The sequence below is a fragment of the Bemisia tabaci genome, chromosome 10 (genome assembly GCF_918797505.1).
Source record: "Bemisia tabaci chromosome 10, PGI_BMITA_v3".
Lineage (NCBI taxonomy): Eukaryota > Metazoa > Arthropoda > Insecta > Hemiptera > Aleyrodidae > Bemisia > Bemisia tabaci.
This window is the reverse complement of record NC_092802.1, coordinates 22,768,926-22,788,741: the sequence shown is the minus strand read 5'-3', so window position 1 is coordinate 22,788,741 and position 19,816 is coordinate 22,768,926. Positions and strand designations below refer to the sequence as shown.

General features: G+C 40.4%; 2 protein-coding genes across 4 annotated transcripts in view; one reads left to right on the top strand and one right to left on the bottom strand.

The window, feature by feature from the left end:
* Nucleotides 1–3,068: 3,068 nt before the first annotated feature.
* LOC140225689 (uncharacterized) lies at nucleotides 3,069–8,939 on the bottom strand. The gene is made up of 4 exons (XM_072305340.1): nucleotides 8,927–8,939; nucleotides 6,969–7,091; nucleotides 6,202–6,267; nucleotides 3,069–3,630 (listed from the first exon to the last, which is right to left on the bottom strand). The coding sequence occupies exons 1-4, from the start codon at nucleotides 8,937–8,939 to the stop codon at nucleotides 3,131–3,133; spliced, it is 702 nt and encodes a 233-aa protein (XP_072161441.1). The 3' UTR covers nucleotides 3,069–3,130.
* An 8,831-nt stretch (nucleotides 8,940–17,770) lies between these two features.
* Nucleotides 17,771–19,816, top strand: part of Shal (Potassium voltage-gated channel protein Shal) — a 142,257-nt gene continuing 140,211 nt past the window's right edge. For 2 of the 3 annotated variants that reach the window (XM_072305235.1, XM_019059026.2), the window contains exon 1: nucleotides 17,771–19,167. In XM_072305235.1, coding sequence (XP_072161336.1) covers nucleotides 18,053–19,167 — 1,115 coding nt within the window. In that variant the 5' untranslated portion in view covers nucleotides 17,771–18,052. The remainder of the gene's footprint in view (nucleotides 19,168–19,816) is intronic. The other variant, XR_011900654.1, reaches the window with a different exon arrangement.

Genomic DNA, 19,816 nt, shown 5'->3' with positions numbered 1-19,816 from the left:
AAGTTTAATTTCGACATAAAAATCAAGAAAAACAATATTCGCATAAAGTTAGTTAAAATAAGAAGTATATTATTGTTGTGTAATTGTTGTGTAATAATAAAAATAAATAATTTTCTAACTAAATTGTAAAAGGTTACTGTATATTTCTCAACATTATAAGATAACTACCATAACTGCATATAAAAATTGAATTAGGATGTTTTTGATCAGTCGACGAAGCCCTGTTTATTATGTTATTCATTTTTGTTTCTTTTTCAATAAATGCTGAGCATGTGGTCCGCTGAGATAAATAATAACACACAACTTTGGTTAACACGGGAAGTGGAAAATAAAATCATGCAAGCGCTCCAGTTGGCTCTTGGGTTTTCTCGGTTTTTTATTGTTCTCTGCCCCAAATGCAAATCAAGCTGTACTGAAGGTGACACAGAATTCGGGTAGTTTGTGTTTTTATTTCAATATTAACCAAAAATTACAAAATATACTTTTTTCACTACAGATGCTTGAAATTATATCCAATTTCAGCGCTGTGAAAAGAAGTGACCTTCGTTTTCATTCATGCGACAATGAACACGTCCCCAAATTAGGAAGGCTGCAACGTCGCAAAGCGAGATGCGCGATTTTCAGTCTCACCGTCGCACAATGGGTCCGTTACGCTGGTCACTTGATGCTTGATTCTTGTAGATTAGCTAAAAATAACAGCTCTGTCCAAACCGCGACTTTATACGTTCAGTATTAACCGAGATCTCGCCTTATGAAAAGTCGGGTTTTTGACGTCATCCGCCGCGGTAGTGACACTCTTGGTTTCTTCCACTTTCCTTTCATCCGAGTTTTACGTTGCACAACCAGTGCAAATATGCGTACCACCGACTGAACTCGAAGTCTTGTAGACGCTAATATGCGTTTCACGCCAACTGACCGACTTCACTGCTTTTGGCGCAATGCGAGAAGTATTCATGCAGTCTTGTAGGCGCTAATATGTGGATCACGCTGTTTGGCGCAATGCGTGAAGTCTTCTCACAGTCTTGCAGGCGCTAATATCATTCGTCCGAGTTTCACGTTGAGGAACCAGAGCAAATGTGTGTTACTAATGAAAACAAGGTGGAAGAGACCAACGGTGTCACTACCGCGGTGGATGACGTCAAAAACCCGACTTTTCAAAGGGCGATATCTCGGTTAATATTGAACGTAAAGTCGCGGTTTGGACGGATCTTATTATTTTTAGCCAATCTACAAGAATCAAGCATCAAAACACGATCCTGTGACCAGCTGACCCATTGTCCATTAGTTTTTCTTGGGTTTCCTCCCTGATCTCCTCTCTCTAGTCCTGACCTCTGTCACGACACCGACCCCGTCCCAGAAGTCATCTTCGGCTTTCACCCCACTCGCCCCCGCGAACTCGCCCCTCACTCGTTCGAACTCCTTGTCCGTCAGGTCCTTGCGGAGTTGTATCTCGTGGTAGCTAAACCATTCCTCCAACTTAACCGTGACCTCGAAGTTGCTCATCACCTTAAACTTGGTCCCTTCGAAAACCCCGCGCAAGAACCCCTCAACCAGGGCCGCGTTTCCTTTTTTGAACATGGCAAACACCTTCTCGTCGAAGCGCTTGCTTTCCTTGGCCAACGCGAGGAATTCCGGGTTCGTCGGACAGGAACATTCGAATTCGATGTTGCCTGGTCGTGTTTCTCTGGGTTTGACCTCGGGGTCGACATCGCCGTGGGTGACCTGGACCAGCTCTCCAGCCGAGAAGTAGGCCATTTCGGTCTTGATTTTCCGGGTATTCGGGGGAGGTGGCACGAAAATGTAGCCAAATATCGCGTTGCACTGTTTGATACAGATGCTCCACCAGAGGGCGTTGTCGGTCACTGAAATGCGAATCGAGCAGAGCATTAATTTATTAATTATTAGGAATATCAATTTTAATTTTGCCTTAGAAAAAAACACACATTGGATCTAGAGTCCAGACTCTTAAAAACATCGACAAGAAAAAGTACTCTTGATTCAATCAGAATCTAGCTTAAATCAAGAACCAAGCCTCGGATTTCGTTTTGATTCCAGGAAAAATCCGATTAAATCAAGAGTATTTTTTCTTGTCAATGATTTCAAGAGTCTGGACTCTAGATCTAATGTGTTATTTTTCCAGTGTGGTAATCTCTTTAGTTTTATTTCAGGACAGGTTTTCAGATATTATGAGTTTCATTATATTTTGAAATCTCGAAATTATTCAATTTTCGGCTATTCATGATGAAATCAAATCGAACACTGAGCTATTTAGCCAATCTTCATCGCGTTTGCTTTCTTATTTCTCACCATGTTGAGGTATAATTTTTATAAATATAAACATCCTCTTGCGCATTGGTTTTTTTTATTAAAGCATGGCCTGAGTTCGCACATTATTGCAGTGAAAATCGGCTAATGGCTCAGTATTTGATTTGATCTTGAATTTTCCTATTTGTGTCCACAATGGGCTATTCATCATCAAAACTCAGTTTCTAATCTAACAGACCTCGTATACGGGTAGTGGACAAGCCCAGCGTTATGTGTTCTGCGTTTCTCTTATGATTTTATTTTATATCAATAAATAAATTATATAATTATATATAATAACTATATTATATTTTTGTATCCCTCGATCGAAAAATATCCAACCTTGCGATTTTAAAAAATGGTTGCGAATGGAGTCAACTTACGCGGGACGTTATATCTGGGGCCTACTTTCATAGAGTACCTTTCTACGAAATCGGCGGAATCTGTCGGGTCTTCCAGTCCCCTAATTTCCCTCCAGGCTAAGTCAGCTTTGGTCATAAGTTCGCGAAACTCCTTCCTGCTGGGCGGACATTTTTGAACTATTGGCAAAATAAAATAGGAGTAAAACATCAGAGAGCATTTGATGGATTAAAAGGATTACGGTTCTACTCGCCCACAGACTCATCACCCACACCTTTACACCCTCAACTCTTGACCCTCATCATTTAGAGTCCCATACATTTTTGTGTATATATAACTTTTCGCAAAGATGCCCCGTAGGTTTTGAGACATTTTCATAAGGAACAACTCATCTCCCTGCCTCAACAAAAGTTTGCAAAGGAACAATCAATTTAGCTCTAATATTAAAATCGCTTACTGTGTGAAACTATGCAAACAATTCCGCTATCGGAAACCACCAGAACTTACCAAAAAGAGCATACAACTCCTCTTGAATCCGCTTGTAAGCGATCATCCTTGGATCCATATCGTAAAGTCCTGTTCTTTTGGGGCTAGGAACGTTGGGAGATACTGGCCTACGTGGAGCACGGTTTAAAGGGGCAAGATTATGTGAGCCCCTGGGTGGACTTTCTCTGAGTAACGGATTTTCGGGCCAGTTTTCAGGCGTTAGACCCAGCTTGGGGATTGATTTCCAGTCGATTGGACCAAAATTCGGAGGTTTGTATTGGAAAGTCCGCGTAGGGCTTGCATATGGGGAGGGAGGAGGTGCACTGTTGGAACCCTGAACTTTCGAAGGGGACGGTACTCTTTTTTGTGGTGAGCTGCCCCGAGTTTTGGGAGGAGACCGACTCCTTGGTCTGAGATTGGGTCGAGCTTTTTGCAAGCCATTCGAGGAGGTTTTGAGCGATGATGATCTCCTGAGCAACCCTAAAATGTGAGAAAAAAGTACAGGAATTACGAAGTGATGTGGTATAATACTTTGAAAGCTCCCCCCTCCACTTTTTAAAGTTTATTTTTTGTGAACTATGGACCACTAGACAAGGTACGAATTTAAGCAATCTGATACATGATTCTTAACCAAAATTTCACGTAGAATACGATTTGCGCAACGAAAATTACTGAAACCAACTTCTAACAAAGATATTAACGTTTTTATTTCACATTGGTTACGAGGAATTTGAACTGCCCGCTCACCAGAAACTCAAAGTTCTACGTGAGTCAAATCGCGCACTACAACGGTTTCAGCAAGCTGCTCAATCGAGCAATGTTTCATTTCCCACCATGTGTTGTTCAAACTATAAGCTATTTCTAATAGCTAAGCCAAATAGTCAAGATTAAGGTTGCCAGATTTTTATATCGCAGAGACTGTCATGATAACGTTTAGTGCGCGATGTGAATCACGTAGAGCATCGAGTTTTCATGAGCGGATAGTTTGAATTCACGCACCAAGAATCATTAAATATCCTCGTAAGGAGTTGATATCGGTAATTTTCGTTGTGCGTATCGTGTTTTACGTGATATTTTGGTTAAGAAACATGTATCAGAATGTTGAAATTCGTACCTTGTCTAGTGGTCCATTTTAAAACGTTGAAATCTGGAACCACGTGACGCGACGGCGACACGAATTGCGTTTTGCGAAAAGGAACCAAGAGCATTCAAATGTTGCTAGGATTGTGCAACTTACATTCTTCGCAATGAAATGACTGAAATCATGCAAAAAATAAAATTTAGAGGTAATTTTTGTCTTGAATTCATAGTTTATTGGGAGTAAAAATAAAACTTGTCTGAATGGTTATAGTTTATATTTTTAAGGTAAAAAAAGTTGCACAATTTTAGCGGCATTGGAATGCTCTTTGTTCCTTTTTACAAACTGCAATTAATCCGCATGATCTTAAACATTGGCGGATACAGCAATTCGGCGACATTGTTTTTCTCCATTTAAACCTATGGAAATGTATATCGATTCTTGGAGGGGCCAGGTGCTCCGACAAGAATCGGTAATTTAACATATGTTTGAATGGAGGGAATCCGGTGTTGCCAAATTGCTGGATCCGCCACTGATCTTAAATTTGAACACTCAATCGTGACTCGTAATCGGGGGTAGGCATCGTTGCGATCGATATGAGTCGCTCGAGAAAAAGAAACGCGAACCAATCGATGGCATGTCGATCAGCAGGCAAAAATTTGATTAATTCATGGATTTCTCAATCGATTCACGGGTTTCTCAATTCGAACAGTAATTTTTCGATCGATTCACGGATTTGTTGATCTATTTATAGATGTTGTTTGAATCGGGTGTCAACCGAATCTATGTCGATCACTTCAAGCCTTCGTTTTTTGATCGATTCATGTCGATCGGTTCGAAAATGGGTTCTTCAAAATCAACTGTTCATCGAATCGATGTCGATCGAGTGGTTGTCGATCAGTTAAAGTCGATAGACTCGACTATATAGACGACTACTCTATAGACTACTATACTACTACTACTACTACTACGACTACTATATAGACTACTCGATAGACGAGACTCACAAAATCGGAACGACAGGGAAAAACGTGTTTTCCTAGTTCTATTATTTATATTCTGGACGAGAGCAACTCAAAATGGTTAAAGGAAGATTCAGAAAATATTCTCTTAATAATGTAAATTTTTTAAAAGTTACCTGACAAAAAAACCGATTTTCTTGCCTTGCAGAAAACTTCTTTTCTAATACGGCAATATTCTAGGTACACATTCCAAAAAAATGAATTCGCTTCTTTCTCTGTTGTGAAATAAAACTCAAATCTTTGACTCGGCATATCACACACAAAATAGACACTAAATTTTAAAACAAAATTCGGCGATACAATGGAAATGTATGGACATGGTACGAAATAAAGTAGTTTAATACGTGTTTCTTAGCTAAAATTTCACGTTGAACACGATTCGCTGATGAATTATTGAAATTAACTCTTAACCAAGATATTTGAGGATTCTTGACTCGTAAATTCAAACTTCCCGCTCATGAATAAACAAGAGTCTACGTGAGTCATATCGACTGAACGTTATCGTAAAAGTCTTTGTAGTTTGAAAATATGGTAACCTCAATTTCGTTGCTTTGGCTTAAAAACTCAACTGTTGCAAGTTGTTAATACTTATAAAACACAATAGGAAAGGAGGAAATATTGCTCGATTCAGAAGTCTGCCAATACCGTTGTAGTACGCAATCCATTTCAAGTAGACTATTTTTCCTGTGACCGTGCTTAAGAGCTGACCTCAATAATTTTCGATCCGCGAATCGTGTTCTTCGTAAAATTCTGGTTAAGAATCATGTGTCAGTATGCTTAAATCCAAGCCTTGTCTACTCGTACATTCCCATAATAAAAAAAAACCTTAGTGATATCATGACTATGAGTCACGCTAAAAAAAAATAAGGTCAAAGAGGACTCATTTAAATAGTTCTCCTAGGCACATGTTTTTGCCTGGTGATTGTCAAAAAAACCAAATAATCAATATACCTCGGAAAAATCGCAAAGACGTACTGCCTCCAATATTCTCAAGAGCTTTGAAACTTTTTGATAGACCTGATAAATAAAGAAATAGAAATTATGAAAGATATAATATCGATTCATTAGGTTCACAATCGAAATGGCAAAACTCAAAAAAAGAAGATGTCTCATATTTTATTTCTCAAACAAAAAATTAAGCAACATCGAGACGTGAAATTTTGGGGTATACGAAACTTCATAGAAAGTTAAAATTCTTATCAGTGTGGATGCTTTCTGGTTGGCAATACTGATTTTGTTCTTTTTAAATCCATTAAAAATATCGATTATACTTGAGGCAGCCTGCCTCACCAAGAATCGATTATTTTACATACGTTTTCCGTATTTTACATACGTTTACTTACGCAATTTTTTCTGAAAAACCTGCAATTTGCCCTATTCCCTCCAAAAATATCTCTAACTTCACTTTGACTCGGGGCTATTTAGCGTATTACTCTCCATAGAACATGGTAATTGATTAAAAATCGAGCTACAAACCGAAATATTATTCATAAAATTACGAATATTTGTGTATTATTTTGGTTAGTAGCTCGATTTTTTAACCAATTACCATGTTATTTACAGCTTAGCCAGCCAAGGGCAATAAAATGTATTCACTTTCCATATATATCAACTTCACTCTTGAAAATTTTGAGAATTATTTCCCCGTTGATCATGGATTTTAATGCAAGACTTTGTAAATAATTGGTCATGGAAAAATGTAGCCCATATAAGATTACCTTTATAAATAGCACTTGATAATGCCGTAGGGCATATCGAACTTTGAGAATCATCATCAGAGTCGGTCCTGGATATTCTCCTGAAAGAACTTGTAGAAAGCTTTCTGAAACCACTCGTGATACCTGCGTGGAAAACAGTACTACAATTAACCCGTATGACCTTTGGAAACAACGTGATGGCTGTGCAGACATTTTAAGCACCCGCAGAGCAAGTCGGTACCGACGCAAATTCACACCAGAAAATGGAAGTAACAAAAAAAAAAATGAATTTCACATTTTCAATTTCGCCGTCAGTGTCTGCCGCAAGATGGAGGGGCTCTATTTTTAGTCGAATAATCCTGATTTTTTTATACTTTTTGGTGAGGTCACGATTTTTCTCCCTACTTGTTGCTCGGTTGAATTTCGAAATCTAGTTCTTGTGAAGATCAGACTGTGTTTGGTTCAACTCACCATTCAAGGAAGGTTGCTATTCACTACGCAAAAAGGAACTAGCATTTCTAGCACATTTTTGTAACAACATTTGTGTTGTTATTTCCATTTAACAGATGTTTTTATCGGTGGGTCAAAAATAGGAACTCATTAATGCGCGATGAAATTCCATTTTGACGAGGCTACAAAATAAATTATGATGAGGTATGGCAGTTCACCTAATCAATCTCACATGCAGTTTTGTCGGACGTGAATTTTAACCATTTCAAAGTTATTGTTCTTGATTAAATCGCATTCTTTAGCATTAAAATAGAAGATCTATTGAAACATCCTAATTTTATTGTAAAATCAAACGCGCTCTTTCCTGTGTCAATGCTTCCAAACCATCATTAACTCGCCGCATTTAAGATACCACACTCCATATATTTCATTGATTATTCATTTATTTTTATGTATTAATCCTAATAACTTGACGATTCGATCAAATTCACCTCACGCTGCCGAGGCCATTTTACAGCTGATTTTTGCTATACCCGTTTGATAATAATTTTAATGTCAAAGTTGTGACTCTGATGACTGAGATGAAATGTGTACCTAATCTGATTTCTCTTTGACCGTCGTTAGCACTGAGGTAACTAAGTTCGATAGCGTTTCTGATAAAATTCAGAAGCTTTACAGAAATTTCCTAGCTGCATATATTTGACTAAGTAAAAATCGATGGCTGAAGTCGGGGAATGATGTGCATCTGTAATTACTTGTGACGTTGCACTATCTCTGATCACGTTATCTTGCTTTTTTAAGAATAAAATGGATTGATGTGTTTTTTTCTTCTTCTTTTTCTTCTTTCTTTTTTATAAATAATCTTTATCAGTGTTCTTTTCAAAATTATGGAGCTTAAACCCAGATTTTAAAATCGTTGCGATGCAGGCGTATTTTTTTTTAGTGTAGCCTTCGATGTGAGCCCCATTCAAGAGAAAAGGACAAAACTTTCCAGGGAAGCGACGGGTTTGCTAACTACTTAGTTGGCGTGGTCCTCCTCAAATTAGTATTTTTGTGGACATACATAATGTTTGCAATGTGGACCATGTACCCTTTCCAGGATTTAGTTTCAGTGCAAAAACTCTCGAGGTATCTCTGTGTGTAATGAGAAGAGAAACTCCAGGTTTCAAAAAGTAATAATAAACGGCTAATCATCCTAGCACAAATACTCACTAGCCGTTATCAAAACATAAAAGCGCCAGCACAACAAGTAATTATTGATTCTTGAATTTTTTTTTTTCGAAAATCGCCATTAACGGCTGGATTTTTCAACATATCTAATAGAGTGGATTTGTTTATTTTTCAGATACCTTTTAATAAAAACAATTTGAAAATATTCCTACCAGTTATAATCAATAAATGGCCTACCTTCATTACCAAGAAGCATGACAGTGTTCAACAAACAAAATATTGAAAAAATCACCAAGAGGATACGGCCCATACCAAAAATGTCTAGACAAAGCTGGACCCTTTGAAGTTCGTTGACGTACCTCCAATCACCATAACTTACTTTATCCTCCTGGAGAAAACCACTGAGTAACCGTCACAAGTTCTTAAATTAATATGCACCAACTCTTAGAATATTTTTCCCCCGCGTATTTCTAAGTTTACCACGCGCACTAGTTTTTAAACCTATCTAACCACTGAATCGCATTTCGGTTCAGAATTTTTTCCTGAAAGAACACGAGTAAATGGGTGCGTGCTAAGCCACCAAACGAGTACTGTTACTCACATAATGCAGCGTTGAATGGTGTTAGGTAAAACCTCAGTTTTTTTACTCAACTCACGCCTAGGCACTTCGATGATCGATCTTAAAATTTTACAACAGTCGACCTCGCTTATTACAACGTATGTAAAAGTATCGATATTTATCGATTCCGTACGATGGATTTAAATGGAGGAAAAGTAATGTTGCCAACTTGCGAAGATCACAAGAAACATAGGAGAAAAAGGGGAAAACAAGGCTAAACATTACACATAAAAATCAGAGACGTTTCGGCCCAAACTGAGCCATTTTCAGTCAGAAGAATGAAAATAAAATATAAAAATTCCAATAGAAACCTTCTGGAATTTGGAATTTTTATATTTTCTTTTTATTCTTCCGACTGAAAATGGCTCAGTTTTGGGCCAAAACGTCTCAGTTTCTTATGTGTAATTTTTAGCCTTGTTTCTCGTTTTTTCTCCTATGTTTTTGTTATGATCAATCGTCACGGGCTGCTGTTTTAGAAATTTTAACTTGCGAAGATCGCCACTTTGCCTCCTCAACTCAGTCAAACAAAGTATCAACAGCGTGATAAGAAGCATGCCTCTCCATTGAGTTGTGCGAAAATTTCCTCTTTTATTTTCTTTTCGACAAAAGAAACTACGTGTCATTTTTGCATGGAAGCACAACACATTCCAATGTCGTTCTTATTAATCGTGACTCTCAGAAGTTGGTGCATCTCCCAATCTTCCATTGAAATCCATTAGAAATAAGCGCTCCTGGGTGGATATCGATTCTCGATGTATGTCGATTGTGTTATAAAAACATACATTTGAATAAACGAGCTCCTATGTTGTAAATTTCCTGGAATTACCACTAGCTCATATTTTATGGGAACAACTTGTGGGATTAGAGGTATCAGAGTCACCAACTTCACTTTCGATGCAAAAACATGTTGACGTCAGCTGGATCAATGTCTACTTGTTTTACTCCTCGAATTCCCCTCGTCGTTGTGTCGATGTGGCAGAAAGAATCAACAGGAAATTTCACATTTTTTGTTCCTTTTTCTGAATTTTAAGCGCTCAGCCGATAGGCAGCGCTTTTTGATTTCGACTTGCCTCTGAGTACTAGTATACTAGTGCTAATGCGTTTAAATGGCGCACCAGCTCATCGATGTGTAGGCTTTTTTTTTGGGGGGGGGGGGGGTCCATTTTTAAAATAAATAAAGCTGTGAAAACTGTATTTTATGCTTTTAACGTAATGCGCAGGTAGTTTCGATCGTTTGTCTATAAGAAAATTTCTTAGCGGTAGAGTAATTCTTATCGAAATTGATCGTTGAACTCAAATGAAGCCTAAAAAAAAACGCGCCTGATGAGCTCAACGGTGAGCTCATTTTCGGGAAACAAAAATACGCGTTTACGGTTTCCTTGGTAACCTTTGTTTGCTATCAGTTGATGTTTTATTTCCATTTCCCAGCCAAGTCGACGGAGTTTATACGTCCTTTCTTCACTAAATACATTTACTAACACCTGAGCGCTTTTCTAATACGACAGTATTAGAACTTTCCCGCTTGTTTTTTTTTGTTTAGAAAAAGGCGATAATAAACTAAATTGTAAATAAGTAAAATTTTTAAATTTTTTTTTTATTTGTACTGTGATGCATCGTGAACCTCAAGAAAAAAAATATATGACGCAGCTGAGGAGAAAACAAATTTTTTTCAAAGCGAGGCTGCTACTTTTCTGCTGGATACGTTACATATCGATCGTTGAAGTTGAACATGTTTTATTGTCTTCACAACATTTCAGAATCTCAAAAAGAGAACATTCTATAAAGTATGGCAATGATAATCATAACTTGGTGTTAAACGTTTAGTCTATTTTCATCTTTTAACCATTAGATTTGACCTCTCATAAATATGTTCAATTTGATCGGACATCGTGAGGCGTTTTTAGTGCTGAAATATGCGTGATACACTGCTAAAGTTGTGTAGAATCAAAACTCGGTGTGATACTTCGTTGAAGAAGTATAAAAAGTAAAAGAAATTAAATCACCGCAATTGCGAACCAGCGGGCTGCTCATTGAAATTGATAGACAAAGCGATAGACAAAGGAGACAAAAAGGATATGGAGGGATCCTATTGGTGGAAGCGGGTGGTTGCAATGGACCAAAGACGTAGGAGATAGACTGACTAACGGCAACCCACGAGAGACTTGATAGTCCGTCATTTACCCCCTTAATCTATAAGAACCACCCATTTCAACCAATGAGATAGCTATATGCTGCTCGTGTCTTCTTTGTCTATAGCTTTGTCTATAAATTTCAATAATCGGCCCGCAGAGTCGGATTAAGAGTGGCGCAAAAAGAGCGACTGTACCACCACAAAAAGTGCACTAAAATGAAACGATAGAAGATAAGTTGAGGAAAGCAGGACGCAGGACGAGCGATGAAAAACGGAGAAAAGAGGAGGTAGGGGGAAAGAGAGGGGCGGAAAATATGAGGGACGTTAACTCAAAGTTCGGAAAGACATTGAGGTTGTATCCGCCATGTTTAAAAGTTCAAGATTACCTCTCGGGATTACGGAAGAGAAAATTCGCACAATTCAGACAATTTGTAGGGTCAGCTATGCCATTTGGTAGTCTTATTTTTGAAAGGTTGCAGAAACTGTGTTGGAAAACAGAGTTTGAAGATTCTGGAGGCTTCTTTCATTTTGTTTGTTTACCGAAGTACATCTAAGTTTTCATATCGGGTAACTGGAACGGGCCTAGGCTGAAGGCTCACTTCCAAAAATTGTTTGCAACTCATTCTAGATAAGTGATCAGCTTAGAAGAGGTGTAGAACTTTTGAAAGGACGAATTCTTTCAAAAGAAAATCAGACTTTTCATTTGATTTTGCATTGGTAATTTATTATAATGTATTTTTAAAGTTTCTTAATTTAGGGAGCACAAATATATGGACGTATTTCTGCCAAACGGAAATGTGTGCATTAAGACATGAGCCCTAAGGCCCATATGAATATATGCATAACAGGGTTCACCTCTTAATGCACATAGTTCCGTTTGGCAGAAATACATCCATTTATATGTAATTGAAAATACTCATTTATGTTTCTACCGGTTTCAGGACATTTTGTCCCCGATTTTTTGTCCGCGCACCTTTGTCCAGTAGTTTACGCCCTCACGTAAAATAAGCAACAGTGACTTGGTCCAAGTGTTATATTTTAGTCGGTAAGTAAAATTATATTGACAATATGGAAATGAGAAATTGAGAGAGTAAGAGGTGTTCTTATGGTTGCTCATTTTCTAAATGAAATTTTATTACTTTCTCCTTTTGAATCATCTTTATAAATTGTCATTGGTGAATATTTGGTTTTATTTCTATCCTAAAAATATTTGATGTACAGTATACCTTATATATGTATAGGTACTTTTTTTATTTTTTTAATTTTTTCTTTATGAAATTATGACTTCATTTTGAAAACATTTATATTTTTAAAACGTGGCAAATATTGTAAAACCTTTTCCAATAAGCGACATTAATCTCAATGAGCCGCAGTTGTGCCGACAGAAACTGCAAAAATGAATAAAAGAGGGAAAAAACCAAGAAGCACGCAATCTTTAGTTTTAACACATTTGTACATCGATCTTTTAGAGTCAAATACGTCAAATTTTGTGCGTTTGGTTGCGCGTACACCTCGCTGCAGCACAATAAAAGCACAAAATGTAAAAGAAAAAATTAAAGTGCTTTGAAAATCATTAAATTTGACAAGGAACCACCAATATTTCAAAAACACACATTATATTATTATTATTCTCCTTTGATAAATTGATACATATTTTTTCCCCATCAATTTAAATGAGAATAATCAATGCAGAGTGTGCAAACATTTCAGAATCATGAGTTAAAAAACGCTGACTATGCGAGTATAAATATCAAAGCCTAACAGAGCGGAGCGGCATGCTGCCAGCGCGAGAGGCTCTCTGGCGCCTACAAACCTAAGTGGATACTTCACGCATTGCGCAATGCTTGAAGTATCCACTTAGGTTTGTAGGCGCCAATGCGCGTTTCGTGCTGGCCGCCCGCCCGCCGTGCGGCGGCGCCTGAAGCAACTATTTCACATTAGAGGTGTTAGGTTTTGCACAGTATCATGCGAAATTGAACGTATTAAGAATGACAGGCATCCTTTAAAAGTACAGATCTTTCCTCGCAAAATAAATCAAGATACTTATCGTACACAGGAAAAATATAAGAGCCTATAGCTGAGACAAATATACAGGTTAATCCGGTTCAGGTATAACAAGATGGGAATTTCTTGAAAGATAATTAAGTCCTGTTACACCAAAGAGGTGCAGAGAGTTTTAGTGAATTTTGTCACATGGAATTGACGCTCCCCCATTTTTACCAAAACTCTCAACTACATTTTATTCTCCGTTGGACCAAACAGACAAACAACAAAAAAAACAAGCAAACCCTCATTCTTCCAAGACATTATACATTTTCAACCAAAAACGTCGTGAGCATTTGTCGTTTGTATTTACATGTGGGCCAATTAACTTTGGGTCTCAACTGACACGTGGACCAAAACTCCCGTGCTGAAAAATTGCGTGGACGTAAATTACTGGAAACAACAGGTGCGCGGACAAAAAATCGTCGACGAAATGTTCTATAACATTGCTACCGAGAGACAATACGTAAACTTATTGGCAAAAATCGTAAGCTCGAAAGTCTCCTTCAATTTCGCCGAATAGGCAACAAACTTACCTGGAGCAGGAATACACCGTCGATGAAACTACCAGACCATGTATCTAATTTGCAATGTTTGATAATCTCCGCTCCCATGTTATTTTTTTGAAGGAGAACAAATCAATATCATTCCTCGAAGTTTAAACAGAGTTTTCTCCGCACAGGGAAGAATAATCAAGGAAGTTTTCAAGAATTGATGTTGAGTAGTTTTTCAGTAAAAAAACTAAATTATGACAGAAAGTCTGTAACGTCGCGACCCGAGATACGTGGTTTGGTAGTGTTACCGTCAATATAAAGTTATCTACAAGAATATCGTAGACTTATCGAGAATCATAAACTTTGGACGAATCCTCGGACAATGCGTGAGCCAATCGGCCGTGTTCTCCAGACGAAGTGTCGATGATTTTGCTACCATGCGTTAAAAGGCATTACGAAACTGAAATCATCGTCACTCTCTTTAAGTATCACAAACATTCTGTCTAAACTATTCGAGCATCGAGCCACATTCTGTTCGTAGCAGATGTTGTGTGCTTGAGAGTCGCCTTCAGATTTGCGCATAGGCAACAAGTTAACCATGGAGCACCCATCGAACAGGGTTTGAAGCTTCTTCATTCTTAGTAGCTTCCACCGATACTGTAGCTCGATATAATTTTTTGCAATTTAGCATTAGTAGGGATCTCTGAGTATTAAACTACCTTTTAGAGTGAATCGTTCATGCTCAAGCTGCTAACTGGGGCACATTATGAAACATTTTTTGTCAGAATCTTTTTTTTATAAAATATCTTGCGTGACAACTAGGAGTGTTCTTAAACAGCGACAACAACGTTTATGCAACATTTTCATTTACGAATATTAATGTCACTATTAACGCAGTGGCGAGGCGTGAATGATCGATCATCGATATGCCCCCATTTGAAGCTATGGCAAAGAATCGATTATTAAATTGTTCGCTGCGAACACTCTATTTATCGATCCTTTTCCATAGGTTTAAGTAGTAGATCAATCGATAAATCTCAATGCATACCACGCCACTGCATTAATGAACATGAGAGGCATTACGTATTTTAAGGGCTTCACGCTTTACTAAGCGAAATTCTAACTTCATGTGTCTTTCTTGAAATTTCATCCTAAATTTTTTCATTTCTAAAATATTTTCTTTTCAAACGGTTAAAATTGCTATCCGGAGGGTATCATCCTACAGATATTACGATTTTTTTAAGGTTTGAATCGATTGTTTTCACATCGTTCTCATTAATTTTTTTTTTTTTTTTTCAGTTTTGTATGGATTTATTCTAATGAACAAGGTGGTTCAATACAGTGGATATCGGATATAACGACATCGGTTATAACGACATATCGGGCATAACGACGTAAACTGGTCGGTCCCGGCTGAAATCCCATTCATTCAATGTATTTATGTATCGGTTATAACGACATTGCATATGACGACATATCGGTCATAGCGACGGAGTTTTCGCGTCCCAACAGATGTGGTGATCGGTTATAACGACCTGAGCGACAGCAACAGAGGCCGAAGAGGAAATTAGTCCTAGAATAAAAAAATAAATGAATTAAATAAATATTCAATTCAAATAAAATTAGATAAAGCTAATAAACAAAGGTGTTACTGAAGAGATAATGAATCAGCAGCAAAATTCACCGGGCCCTGGAATCCCACCTACAGCACAGCCTTGTTCTCAGCTCTTTAACATAGGGTACGTGCGTAAAAATTCCACTATCGGTTATAACGACTATCGGCTATAACGACCGAATATGGCTGGTCCCTTCAAGGTCGTTATATCCGATATCCACTGTAATTGCGTTGAAAGGTTATCAAGAATGATAACTATTATTTTAAAAATATGGAAAGCATAATAATTCCAAAGCTGATTAAATATGGTCAATAAATTACACACGTAAAAATTGAGAAAGGACCTCTCCTGGAAAAAAAGGAAGAAAAAACTAACGAGAGAACTTAAGTAATTGTCGGATCCAATTCCTCTCTTATTTTTAGTAAAAAATGGGTTAGTAGTAAAAAAGTGGGTACTGAACATTGAGAAAATGCAATGACTTAGGCTTAAAAGTTTTGAAATCTTAGAAATGATCTTTTGGTTTGTTCATTGCTGTAGCGGTTTTAAACTTCACTCACATCGTTTTCCACTCGTTCTGATCAGTTCGCCTTCAATAATTGGACACGCAAAATATGTGGCGTGGGAACAGTAATAGTTGCTCGCAGCAGTTCGACGACGCTTTCATGGTTTGTTCATGGCCGAATTCACGGCTTAATACTTCACTCTCATTGTTTCTATCTTGTTCCGACCAGTTAGCCTTCAATATCTCGATTAAGCAATGTGAGCGGCTTTGGAGCAGTAATAGTTGCTCGCAGCAATGCAGTCACGTTCACTCGGTTCACTCGAGCTAGCTGTAGCGGTTTAAGGTGAATCTAGGGTTCGATTAGGAATAATTCAAGATTTTTCACATTCCTTCGACGATTACTGAAGTAATATTGCTCCAACGGACCACTAGACAAGGTACGAATTTAAGCAATCTGATACATGTTTCTTAACCAAAATTTCACGTAGAACACGATTATCGCAACGAATATTACTGAAACTAACTCCTAACGAATATTTCAACGTTTTTATTTCACATTGGTCACGAGGAATTTGAACTGCCCGCTCACAAGAAACTCAAAGCTCTACATGAGTCAAATCGCGCACTACAACGGTTTCAGCAAGCTTCTCAATCGAGCAATGTTCATTTCCCACCATGTGTTGTTCAAACTGTTAGCAATTTGCTATAGCTGAGCCATAGCGTCAAGATTGAGGTTGTCAGATTTTTATATCGCAGATACACTGTCATGATTAACGTTTAGCGCGCGATGTGAATCACGAAGAGCATTGAGTTTTCATGAGCGGGTGGTTTGAATTTACGCATCAAGAATCATTAAATATCTTCGTAAGGAGTTAATTTCGGTAATTTTCGTTGTGCGCATCGTGTTTTAAATGAAATTTTAGTTGAGAAACATGAAACATAATGCTGAAATTCGTACCTTGTCTAGTGGTCAATTACAAAAAGCAGATCCACAAGATATAGATTATTTTTTGCTTGATTTTTTGAGCCAAAAATATTGGCAATTACAGCTACGAGCGCAGAGGACTACGAACGGAGCCAAATAAGGCAACTACTGACGCGTTCGAGATAGGGTTTTATAGGGACGAAAGAAGAGTAAAAAATAATATAATTAAGAAGGAATAAGTGACAAGAAGGGGAGGGAAAATTTCCCAGATTCTTGGAATGTTATCGCCTGCCTAGCTCCTCTAGTCAGCCCGCCTTTGCATTGTGAGTAATATCTTGTGCAGTTGCCTTTTCAAAGTTATTCTCTTGAATTTTCCTCGATGCGCATAAAAATTGTCCTTTTTGTGATGATACGATAAGAACGTCTTCAAACCCACCTTAATTACCATGTCAACCATATGGGAGCCCCCTAGACAAGGGCCTATTTCAGGCACGGTCATGAAGGTATTCATAACCTCCTCTTCGACAGCAGAATTCTGGGAAGTGAGCCTCGATGGAATTCGCTGTAGATTCGGCATATAGGTTAGGATTGAGTGTGAAAGGGTGGACGTGAGAGGTGAGCGCGGCGGCGGGGGGTGGGTAGCGGGTCGGGTCGGGAGATGAAATGATGGCTCGCGCCGGGGCCGGGCGCGGGAACAACTGGGATGAACCGGGATCGGAAAGCGCGAAGGGAAAAGCCGATCGGGAGCCGCCGACGACGTCACGGTCGCCCGGGCAACGGATCGGGATGAGGCTTCCCCGGGATCCCGGGAGAGAGCGCGGAGCTCGACCCTCGCCGCGCGCCGCGACGCCGAGCTCGGAGCGCGGCGCCGCGCGCACAAAATCAATTTAGTCTACCGAGAACGCTCGGCAAGGTTAGAGGGCGACGCGGCGCGGGAAAGTGAATCTTCGGAGCCCGAGCACAGAGATCCCGAGCAGAGGGAGGAAGTGAAGGTGAAGGTGAAGGGAGGAGTGCGATGAGGCCTCGGAGAGGCGTGCGAGTCCGAGTGGGAGGTGCGGCGCGGCGACAGCGCCTGGACCGCCCAGGCCGCGCCAGGTGAAGTGATCAGTGCCGAGTTTCGATCGCCGGCTTCGCCAAAAGATTCCACCGCATAGCATGGCCTCGGTCGCCGCTTGGCTTCCCTTCGCCAGGGCGGCGGCCATTGGATGGGTGCCGATCGCGACGCACCCGCTCCCGCCGCCGCCGATCCCCAAGGACCGCCGGAAGACCGACGACGAGAAGCTCCTCATCAACGTCTCCGGGCGGCGCTTCGAGACGTGGCGCAACACCCTCGAGAAGTACCCGGACACCCTCCTCGGCTCCAACGAGCGGGAGTTCTTCTACGACGAGGAGTGCCGCGAGTACTTCTTCGACCGCGACCCGGACATCTTCCGCCACATCCTCAACTACTACCGCACGGGGAAGCTCCACTACCCCAAGCACGAGTGCCTCACCAGCTACGATGAGGAGCTCGCCTTCTTCGGCATCCTCCCGGACGTCATCGGGGACTGCTGCTACGAGGACTACCGCGACCGGAAGCGCGAGAACACCGAGCGGCTCATGGACGACAAGCTCTCCGAGAACGGGGACCAGAACCTCCCGCAGCTGACCAACATCCGCCAGAAGATGTGGCGCGCCTTCGAGAACCCGCACACCTCGACGGCGGCCCTCGTCTTCTACTACGTCACCGGGTTCTTCATCGCCGTCTCCGTCATGGCCAACGTCGTCGAGACGGTCCCGTGCGGGCATCGACCCGGGCGCGCCGGCTCCCTCCCCTGCGGCGAGCGCTACAAGATCGTCTTCTTCTGTTTGGACACGGCCTGCGTCATGATCTTCACCGCCGAGTACTTGCTCCGGCTCTTCGCCGCGCCGGCCCGCTTCAAGTTCGCGCGGAGTGTCATGAGCATCATCGACGTGGTGGCCATCCTCCCGTACTATATCGGGCTCACGTTGACGGACAACGACGACGTCAGCGGGGCGTTCGTCACCCTCAGGGTTTTCCGCGTCTTCCGGATCTTCAAGTTCTCGCGGCACTCGCAGGGCCTCCGGATCCTCGGGTACACGCTCAAGTCGTGCGCCTCCGAGCTCGGCTTCCTCGTTTTCTCCTTGGCCATGGCCATCATCATTTTCGCCACCGTCATGTTCTACGCCGAGAAGAACGTAGACGGCACTAATTTTACGTCCATTCCGGCCGCCTTCTGGTACACCATTGTCACCATGACGACGTTAGGGTAAGTTTCACCCTCCTCTTTTCTCCGCTCCGAAAACAAAAGACTCGCAGGTTTGTGTCTCCGGATCAAGCTCGGTTAGGCCTAGAGGTAAATACCGAAGACAAAGAATAAAAGTCGGTGCCAGCGGGCAGATCGTTGAAATCGAATGACAAAGCGATAGATAAAGAGCACACTGTTGAAACTTATCCGACCTCTCCCATTGACTCATTCGTCGCTTCTCTGGCGCAAGGGCCTATCTTAATTACCGCATGAGCCCCAGAAAGCATAGATCTTCGCGTGAAGCAGCGGGCCGATTATTGAAATTGATGGTCAAGGCGATAGATAAAGAAGACAAAAAGGATATGGAGGAATCTTATCGGTGTAAGCAGGTGGTTGCAATGGGCAAAAGAGGTAGGTAATTGACTAACTAGCGCCAACCCACCGGAGACCCAACAGTTAGTCGATCATTTTCTCCCTTGGTCTACAGGAACCACCTATTTCAACCAATGATCGCTCCATAGTCTTCATGTCTTCTTTGTCAATCGCTTTGTCTATCCATTTCAACAATCAGCTCGTAGACTCTAGTCCCGAAGAAATTTAGCCGCCAGTGTTTCTGTCAGTGATTACAATGAGTCTGGTAAATGTGTTTGTGAACTCCTTGGGATCGTTG

Coding starts and splice junctions, on each gene's coding strand:
- LOC140225689 (XM_072305340.1), bottom strand. Junction 6,268..6,968: donor ATCAAGTGCTATTTATAAAG/GTAATCTTATAT, acceptor TTTATTTATCAG/GTCTATCAAAAAGTTTCAAA. Junction 3,631..6,201: donor GTCTTTGCGATTTTTCCGAG/GTATATTGATTA, acceptor CTCACATTTTAG/GGTTGCTCAGGAGATCATCA.